Source organism: Portunus trituberculatus, chromosome 3, assembly GCF_017591435.1.
Source record: "Portunus trituberculatus isolate SZX2019 chromosome 3, ASM1759143v1, whole genome shotgun sequence".
NCBI lineage: Eukaryota > Metazoa > Arthropoda > Malacostraca > Decapoda > Portunidae > Portunus > Portunus trituberculatus.
Window position 1 is genome coordinate 4571870 of NC_059257.1, and position 10628 is coordinate 4582497.

General features: G+C 42.6%; 1 protein-coding gene across 2 annotated transcripts in view; it reads right to left on the minus strand.

Moving 5' to 3' along the window:
* Positions 1-9243, minus strand: part of LOC123508959 (thymidine phosphorylase-like) — a 19978-nt gene extending 10735 nt beyond the window's left edge. Inside the window, exons 1-3 of one of the 2 annotated variants that reach the window (XM_045263032.1) lie at positions 9087-9242; positions 1122-1403; positions 516-596 (exon numbers count right to left, since the gene is read on the minus strand). In XM_045263032.1, coding sequence (XP_045118967.1) covers positions 516-596; positions 1122-1275 — 235 coding nt within the window. In that variant the 5' untranslated portion in view covers positions 1276-1403; positions 9087-9242. Of the gene's footprint in view, positions 1-515; positions 597-1121; positions 1404-9086 lie in introns of both variants that reach the window. The other variant, XM_045263041.1, reaches the window with a different exon arrangement.
* Positions 9244-10628: the final 1385 nt, after the last annotated feature.

Consider the following 10628-nt stretch of genomic DNA (forward strand, 5'->3'; position numbering starts at 1 on the left):
AGATGATAAAAACGAATGACACTCCAGAGCCTCTTTTCCTTCCTTAACTCATTCTGTACCGTGGTGCGTTTTCTTCTTCATTCTGCTTGCTATTTGCTGAGTTTATACAGCTTCATAAACTTAAGATGGGTTAATATAGTGAAGACTGGCTATTAACCTTCCGACCTCCATTCACCTTTCCTTATATAAATAAAGTTATCTAATCATAACAAAACTGCTTACTATTTGGTGATTTTCTTCAGCTTCAGAAACTTATATGGGTGGTTAAAATAGTGAAGCCTGGCCTTTAACCATCTACCCTCCACAGATCCTTCCTAGTGTAAATAAAATGGTCTAATCATACCCAAAAAACTCAAGATAAAAATGTGCCCCAGTACTGAGAGAGAGAGAGAGAGAGAGAGAGAGAGAGAGAGAGAGAGAGAGAGAGAGAGAGAATGAAAAAAAGTGAGTAAAAATGTAGGATAGAGTGAGAGACAATGTAGGATGTGGTAGCGTAGGATGTCACGTGCCCTTACCTGAGTCACGCATGTACCTGGTGAGCGCCACGACCTCCTCAGGGTTCATGCCGAACACCTTGACGGCCACCAGCAGCGCACCTGTTCACGAAGGGCACAGGTGATTCATTAACCCCTTCAGTACCATGACGCGTTTCCATATTCATTCTGCTTACTATTCGGTGATTTTATACAGCTTCAGAAACTCATGTGGGGGATTAAAATAGTGAAGACTGTGGCCATTAATCTTCTGACCTCCATAGACCCTTCCTAATGTCAATAAAATGGTCTGATGGTACACAAACTCAAGGTAAAAATGTGTCCCAGTACTGAAGGGGTTAACTAAACACCTGCACCTGCTGAGAGAAAGGTGAGGAAGTTGCAGTTTGTTTCTCGTAACTAAACACTTGTTGGGACTAGAGCATTACCTATTACCATCTCTCTCTCTCTCTCTCTCTCTCTCTCTCTCTCTCTCTCTCTCTCTGAAAACAAATGAAAAGACAAGAAAGCAATCTAACGCCATGATTTTCTCTATAAATCTTACGAAAACTGGTACATATCTATCAGAGAGAGAGAGAGAGAGAGAGAGAGAGAGAGAGAGAACAATCCTCAGTCCACAGTCCTCACCCAGCTGGCAGTCATCCATGGAGCCGTCTGTCACCATCTGGATGATACACGCCACTTGCTCCTCGGTAAAGTGGCCACCTTCCATCTTGGTGGCCAGCAGGTCCGCCACTCGCCACCCAACGCTGCCACTACTCGTTGCCTTGGCTCCTCCCATCGCTGCTCCTGTCTCGATCTTGTTACTGGTGGTGGTGGTGGTGGTGGTGTATGGGTGTATTGTTGTTTGGCAAGTAGTTGTTTTTTTCTCTCACGTTGACTAGTCTCCTGTTCTCGTCAGTTTGTTTGCTGTAAAGATAATTAATGTAAACTCAGAAAATTCCGCTTGAGAAAGGATAGAAGATAACATGTGTGTCTTGATGTCATGTGCTAATGTAATATAGTGATTTGCATAATTTTTGAGTCTCACTACACTTACTGATGTTGTGTATTAATCTGTTTATGCACGCAGACACACACACACACACACACACACACACACACACACACACACACACACACACACACACATGAATAGACAGAGATAGATAGATATTTATTAACCACACACAAACACACACCTACACCTACACACACACACACACACACACACACACAGATAGACAGAGATAGATAGATATTTATTAACCACAGCCAAATATTTCAGTTACACGAGGACTTGGAAGGTATGGTCCATCAAAATGCTTTCCATAACAACTTGTAAATGGCTTAGATCATAGATATACCTTGAAACACATAAAACGTCCATTTATACAAACAAACGCATGAAACACCTACAGCAAATCAAGTTATTTCACACAAAAATCCTAAAAATACACACACACACACACACACACACACACACACCTCCAAACAGTGCAATGTGGTGTTGGTGCAAGGCAAGGCCAAAGGGACAAGGGTGAAGGGACAAGGAGACAAAAGAGCAAAGGGCAAGGGGACAAGGGGCAAGGGAACGTGGGACGGGGGAGGGGGGGTGGCCGTCATGACACACACTGCTCAAAATCGCCGCCTCGAAACAATGTGAATTTCAGGCTGAGAACGTGACACCTAAAATCATTCCACTTCAGCCCTCACTCGTTGTGGTTACTGTTCTAATTCTGTACAGCTTCAGAAACTCATGTGGGGGATTTAGATAGAGAAGATTCTGGCCATCAATCATCTGCCCTCCATAAACCCTTGCTAATGTCAATAAAATGGTCTTATCTTAGCCAAACTGTATTAAAAATGTCCTCAAACCATGCCAAACTGTCTTCAAATGCCCCTAAAACATGCCTAACTGTCATAAAATCCCTTCAGAACATGAGCCTCGATCTTCATTGTGGTGACTATTTGGTGATTTTATACAGCTTCAGAAATTCATGCAGGTGCGATTAGAAAAGTGAAGATTCTGGCCATCAATCTTCTGACCTCCATAAACCCTTCGTGATATAAACAAAACTGACTAATCGTACATAAAACTTGTGGTGAAAATGTGTCACGGTATATACTCCATGGGTATCAAGGCGTGGCGACTGTAGCTACATGACCAATGACAGTGCTTCATTTATTTTTTATGGAAGAGTGGGAAGTCAGGCCAAGGGCAACAAAAATTATTAAACAAAATGCCTGTGCCCGAGCAGGTCCGACAGAGTTAACCAGAAGAATGGGATAAATGTGTTGAAACCTCCCTCTTCAGTGAGTTCAGCTCACAGGAAGGTGGGAATAAAGAAGCAGGCAGGGAGTTCCAGAGTGTGCCAGAGAAAGGGATGAATGATTGAGAGTACTGGTTAACTCCTGCATTAGAGAGGTGGACAGAATAGTGGTGAATGATTGAGAGTACTGGTTAACTCCTGCATTAGAGAGGTGGACAGAATAGTGGTGAATGATTGAGAGTACTGGTTAACTCTTGCATTAGAGAGGTGGACAGAATAGTGGTGAAGGATTGAGAGTACTGGTTAACTCTTGCATTAGAGAGGTGGACAGAATAGTGGTGAAGGATTGAGAGTACTGGTTAACTCTTGCATTAGAGAGGTGGACAGAATAGTGGTGAAGGATTGAGAGTACTGGTTAACTCTTGCATTAGAGAGGTGGACAGAATAGTGGTGAAGGATTGAGAGTACTGGTTAACTCTTGCATTAGAGAGGTGGACAGAATAGTGGTGAAGGATTGAGAGTACTGGTTAACTCTTGCATTAGAGAGGTGGACAGAATAGTGGTGAAGGATTGAGAGTACTGGTTAACTCTTGCATTAGAGAGGTGGACAGAATAGTGGTGAAGGATTGAGAGTACTGGTTAACTCTTGCATTAGAGAGGTGGACAGAATAGTGGTGAAGGATTGAGAGTACTGGTTAACTCTTGCATTAGAGAGGTGGACAGAATAGTGGTGAAGGATTGAGAGTACTGGTTAACTCTTGCATTAGAGAGGTGGACAGAATAGTGGTGAAGGATTGAGAGTACTGGTTAACTCTTGCATTAGAGAGGTGGACAGAATAGTGGTGAAGGATTGAGAGTACTGGTTAACTCTTGCATTAGAGAGGTGGACAGAATAGTGGTGAAGGATTGAGAGTACTGGTTAACTCTTGCATTAGAGAGGTGGACAGAATAGTGGTGAAGGATTGAGAGTACTGGTTAACTCTTGCATTAGAGAGGTGGACAGAATAGTGGTGAAGGATTGAGAGTACTGGTTAACTCTTGCATTAGAGAGGTGGACAGAATAGTGGTGAAGGATTGAGAGTACTGGTTAACTCTTGCATTAGAGAGGTGGACAGAATAGTGGTGAAGGATTGAGAGTACTGGTTAACTCTTGCATTAGAGAGGTGGACAGAATAGTGGTGAAGGATTGAGAGTACTGGTTAACTCTTGCATTAGAGAGGTGGACAGAATAGTGGTGAAGGATTGAGAGTACTGGTTAACTCTTGCATTAGAGAGGTGGACAGAATAGTGGTGAAGGATTGAGAGTACTGGTTAACTCTTGCATTAGAGAGGTGGACAGAATAGTGGTGAAGGATTGAGAGTACTGGTTAACTCTTGCATTAGAGAGGTGGACAGAATAGTGGTGAAGGATTGAGAGTACTGGTTAACTCTTGCATTAGAGAGGTGGACAGAATAGTGGTGAAGGATTGAGAGTACTGGTTAACTCTTGCATTAGAGAGGTGGACAGAATAGTGGTGAAGGATTGAGAGTACTGGTTAACTCTTGCATTAGAGAGGTGGACAGAATAGTGGTGAAGGATTGAGAGTACTGGTTAACTCTTGCATTAGAGAGGTGGACAGAATAGTGGTGAAGGATTGAGAGTACTGGTTAACTCTTGCATTAGAGAGGTGGACAGAATAGTGGTGAAGGATTGAGAGTACTGGTTAACTCTTGCATTAGAGAGGTGGACAGAATAGTGGTGAAGGATTGAGAGTACTGGTTAACTCTTGCATTAGAGAGGTGGACAGAATAGTGGTGAAGGATTGAGAGTACTGGTTAACTCTTGCATTAGAGAGGTGGACAGAATAGTGGTGAAGGATTGAGAGTACTGGTTAACTCTTGCATTAGAGAGGTGGACAGAATAGTGGTGAAGGATTGAGAGTACTGGTTAACTCTTGCATTAGAGAGGTGGACAGAATAGTGGTGAATGATTGAGAGTACTGGTTAACTCTTGCATTAGAGAGGTGGACAGAATAGTGGTGAATGATTGAGAGTACTGGTTAACTCTTGCATTAGAGAGGTGGACAGAATAGAGAGGTGGACAGAATAGTGGTGAATGATTGAGAGTACTGGTTAACTCCTGCATTAGAGAGGTGGACAGAATAGTGGTGAATGATTGAGAGTACTGGTTAACTCCTGCATTAGAGAGGTGGACAGAATAGTGGTGAATGATTGAGAGTACTGGTTAACTCCTGCACTGGAGAGGTAGACAGAATAGTGGTGAGAGGAATAAGAGAGTGTTCCTTTATCGAACCGCCACGTATCAACTTCACATTTGTAACACTCATCCACTGTGCTCAAGTGCCACGCAACAGACGAGTATGCTACGGGTGCACAGAAACGTTTGGGCTTCCCGGAAAATTATCTTTCACTCCTCTCTCTCTCTCTCTCTCTCTCTCTCTCTCTCTCTCTCTCTCTGAGTGATAGAAGCAACAGCAGCAGCAGCAGTAGTGATAGTAATGGTAGTGAAGATATATGATAAGAAATAAAAGGAAAGTGAAAGAGATATAACTCAGAAAATAATAATAATAATAATAATAATAATAATAATAATAATAATAATAATAATAATAATAGCAATATTAATGATAATGAAGTGTAGGAGAAGTGTGTAGCAGCAGGAATGATGGCGTGACCCTGAGTCCTTTACCAGAGAGAGCAGGACGTTAAGACAAGTCACAATTATGCTTCCCCCCCCACCTCCCGGTGACTGGCCTGGGTAAACAGCTTTAATCCTAGACAACTTCTGTGTATCTGCTTTCTTCTCCTTTGCTGTGTTGGCGGAGAGTCACGCCTCGCTTGCATCTGTTTGAAAACTGACAGCCACACCAGCATACAGTTATGATGAGTCATGAGAAATAATTAGCACTAAGATTTGTCCGTGACCTCGCCTCAGAGATACAGAAGGACTATTTCGCTTATTCGCCAGAGTCCATATTAACAGAAGATCTCAACTCCTTCAGTACTGGGACGCATTTATACCACGAGTTCTGGTGTAATTAGACCATTTTCTTTACGTTAGGGCGGGTCTATGGAGGTCAGAAGATTACTAGCCAGTCTTCATTATTCTAATTCCTTACATAAGTTCCTGAAGCTGTATAAAATCACCAAAAGGTAATAAGAATGAATATGAAAGCACGTCATGATACTGAAGGAGTTAAAAACACCCTTAAAATTCCGAGTCACTTCAACTAAACCTTTTTAAGTGTAGAAATCTTGTTAATTTGTTACTAGAACTTTAAAACCACTCTTAAAATGCCATGTCAATTCAAGTAGAGGCTTTTAGAAGTAGTGAAGGTGCCACTGGCTCTTGATGAATCGTAGGTGCCACCGTGGTACACTGGAACCATGCGTGCTTTGGGGTCCGAGGGGTCTCCAAGCACACGGGTTCGAATCCTGTCCACGGTCCGAGTGTAGGTTGGGCTTCCTCACTCGGGGCAAGGATTTCCTAGCGGGTGGGCTTTGAGATAGGAGGTGCCACAAAAAGTATCCTCTTTAGCCCAGAAATTCCCGTGAAAAGCCCACATGGTATAAAGAAAAAAAAAAGAAAAAAAAGAAAAGAAAATCCAGTTGTCTCGGGTAAAAAAGTTGAAGTTACCAACAATATTTCCTGCAGGTATACAAATCCACCAGGAATGAAAAGAACTAAAAAGAAAACTCCTTATCTGCACAGAAATTTAGTATAATATTGATTTTTACCAAGATTTATGGCTCTCATAAACTTTTTTTCAAGAGCAATAATTTTCTTTGATCCTTTTCATTACGCGACTCAGATAAGGTTTTCAGACAGTAGGCTACACATTTCCACATTGGCGCCTCGGGTAACCAATCTTTATATCTTCTTATCCTTTACCTATTTATCTTCCATATGTCTTGTACATACATCATCTACACAACTCTTTTTCTACATTTATTCTTCGTATCTCATGATCTCATCCAGTACATATCTCCTGTCACATATAGTTCCTTTAACAACCTCAAAACTCTTTATACTTGTGCACCTTCTACCTTTCTTAAACATTATCTCCCAAACATCTCTTTTCTACATCCATTCTTCATATCTGCTCCTTTGTAAATATCTCAAAACTGTTTTCATACAAGTGGAGTGTTTGGCACCACATCAAAAAGCGGTATGTGGCAGGGTGACTGTGTCTTCGCGCCAGCTGGTTTGCAATACGATCCCTTGAGAGAATTGTCGCACACGTTTCGATCTCATTATTAACTTACATCTTAATGAACCGTCATAAAAGTGTATTCCTCTAAATTTCTACTAAGGATGTATAGAGAGCTTTGAATATTGTTTTAGTGTAATGAAGACAATGATTTTGTATAGATACCACAAAATGTAGCACCACTGCTCTCCAGCGTTGCTACTTTTCAAGGTTGGACATGGGTGAGGTCAACCTCCCTGACCGCTGATAATCCCCAGGTCAAATCGAGTCACTCCTCCCCTCCCTGTCGCTCAGGATGGAAGGTGAATATCTCGTCCGCGCTACTCGCCATCGCAACCTTCATAGTCAAGAGAAATTAATTATTTACAGCGTCAACAAGTTCTGCTTAGAGGATTCTTTTATTATCAATGTGGAGGACACTTCTGACGAAGAACTGTCTGATTAAATAGCTGAGAGAGGATTATGCCTACAGGGTAAAACCTCTATAAAAAAAAAAAAACGCACCTTAATTCTTACCTCATGGGTGGTGTGGAAAAGAGTAAAATAAAACAACAAAAAGATGCATGTCTACTTGTCTATTTTAGAGAGAGAGAGAGAGAGAGAGAGAGAGAGAGAGAGAGAGAGAGTGTGTGTGTGTGTGTGTGTGTGTGTGTGTGCCGCGTCACAGGAGAACCAATACGTAAACTGTTGAGACTCGCGTAAGCAGGATTATACACACACACACACACACACACACTCTCTCTCTCTCTCTCTCTCTCTAAAATAGACATGTAGACATGCATCTTTTTTGTTGTTTTATTTTACTCTTTTTCCACACATTTTACTCTTTTACACACACCGCGTAGTGTAGTGGTTAGCACGCTCGACTCACAATCGAGAGGGCCGGGTTCGAGTCCCGGTAAGCGGCGAGGCAAATGGGCAAGCCTCTTAATGTGTGGGGTGTGTTCACCTAGCAGTAAATAGGTACGGGATGTAACTGGAGGGGTTGTGGCCTCGCTTTCCCGGTGTGTGGAGTGTGTTGTGGTCTCAGTCCTACCCGAAGATCGGTCTATGAGCTCTGAGCTCGCTCCGTAATGGGGAAGACTGGCTGGGTGACCAGCAGGCGGCCGAGGTGAATCACACACACACACACACACACACACACGTGCATGAGACGCCGCAGCCGGGGAATCCCCGATAGGTCTCCCCCCACCCCCTTAAGCGGCCTTCATATTTGAGTGGGACTATAGTCCACCCTGCCAGATAGAGTTGCTCGCTTCCTGTGCCACAAACACCACACGGCCTAGAGGCAGGTGGAGGAAGAAGGAACAGCCTGTAGGTATCAAAGCATCCATCACAAACTTCCTAAATAAATGGCTCTCAAAAATTCTTTAAAACTGAGAACATATACGGCAGGACGCAAGAAACCGTCAGGCCAACGCGCGGCAGTTGGCATGACTTGCTTCCATAGACGTTTGTAGTTCCAGAAGTCCCTCGCCGCTCCGCTCAGTGCACGGCAGTACGGAAACATACCTCCGTGTGGCATAGTGGATAAGGTGGTGAGCGTGGGATCGGGCAGACGTCCACGCGTAGGTTCGAATTCCACCACGTACAGCGTTAAACACTTTGCCATTTGTCGAATGGTTTAAAGATACCTACATGTCACCCAGGATACCCATATTCTAGGTGGTTACACCCAAGATAAGCTTGGGTGGTGATATGGGCCCAAATATGGGTACCACTATAAATAAAATTGCCTGCGCCACTAATGGGCGGAAGCTGAACAGCGCTTCTATTTTTTTTTTTTTTATAATACACTCTTCAAGTGTGCCTACAGGCGCTATAGGCCTTAACTTAAAAAAAATCTCTTAATTAACCCCTTCAGTACCATGACGCATTTTCAAATTAATTCTTCTTACTATGTGGTGATTTTATACAGCTTCAGAAACTTATGTAAGGAAATAAAAATAGTGAATACTTGCCATCAATCTTCTGATCTCAATACAGACCTCTGCTAATGTCAATAAAATGGTCTAATCATACCCAAACTCATGGTAAAAAATTGCGTCCCAGTACTGAAGGAGTTAACGATATGCAGCAGTAACTAATGCACTTCGTCACAAGTGTTTTAAGAGTGACAGTTTACTCACCAGTGTAGTGAGGTGATGGGAGCGCACAACTTCACAGTGTGAGGAGCAGTGATAGCTGTTAACTGCCTGACTCAGCTGCTCGAGCCTCGAGATCATGGAAGGGTGCATAGTGTGCAATTAGGTTACTTTTCCTACAGCTTCAACTGCCAGTTTTAAGTCAAGGCTTTGTGTCCTCTCAAAAGTGAGATAAAAATACACATCTTGATATTAAAAGACTGTTGAATCGCATATGAAGTAACACTGAATCAGATTGAGTGAATAATGACAATAGGAATGTTACGGACACAATGATCACATGTCTGGCAGCGGTGCCCAGACTGCTAAGCTGTACCGACTGACTGACTGACTGACTGGTACAATGCTTGATTACTGTCAGTTTGTGCACCTCGCCCCTGCTACCAGTCTTTTACTCCTAGTCACCTTCACCATTGCACTGTCAGGTCACAGCTGAATTCTCCCCCACACAGTTTGGCAACCATTGCTTTAAACGAAACTTAATATACACAAATTGTTTATAAATGTAAACAAAATTGAATAAAGGATAGCATATGAATAAATGTATGAAATAAATCAATACCGTAAGAATAACTGGTTTATGTCCTTGTTCAGTCCTAGTGTGACTGGTGAAGACAGGATGATGTGCGTAATAAGAGGGATGTGTTGACGCCAAGGAGATTAAATATTGAACCTCCTTGGTTGACGCCGCCGCCGCTGCTAATGATATATAGTCTGATAGACAGACAGCGACGGTGTAGCGTAGAATCGTGCTCCTCGTGTAGAGACTGCTGAGGTAATGCTAAGAGAGAGAGAGAGAGAGAGAGAGAGAGAGAGAGAGAGAGAGAGAGAGAGAGAGAGAGAGAGAGAATTTTCTAATGATCTAAGAAAATCTGCCTTCTAAATCAAGAAAAGCAACCTAACTGCTCATGGTAAAGAGATGCCGACACACACACACACACACACACACACACACACACACACACACACACTTTTCAACAGGAGACACATACGCAGGTAAGCACATACAAACTTTTATTAACACTACTTAGATTAATCATCCAGTCCCGATCTCTCTTTTTCAAGTTCTGTATTTGTTTCTTCATTCTATTGATGTAGTTCGCTTCTAGCTTAAATGGAAAGGCAGAGAATGTACATATTTCTATTGATCGTATAAGCATTCCATGACAAACCAATATCAGTGTTCCGTATTTGCATGAGATTCAGCACAGTGGAAGGTTTTGCTGGTTGGAGTCAGTGTGTTCGGTACTCAAACTTCGTACATTGAATTTTCTGTAGCAGTATTTTGTCACTTATGAATTATGATCAACACATTTATCCCTTTCTTTTAGCTAACTCTCTCGAACTTGCACGGGAACGGACAACGAAGAGGACCTTTTTTTTTTCTTTTCTCTTTTACTTTCTGTTGTCCTTGGCCCGCTTTCCCCGTTACATTAGAAAAAAGCATCAGTCTGTCCATCCATTCATCCATGGAGAATGGGAAACACACAAGGGGGGTAGGGGGGAGGCAGCCACTTGTCTCTAACT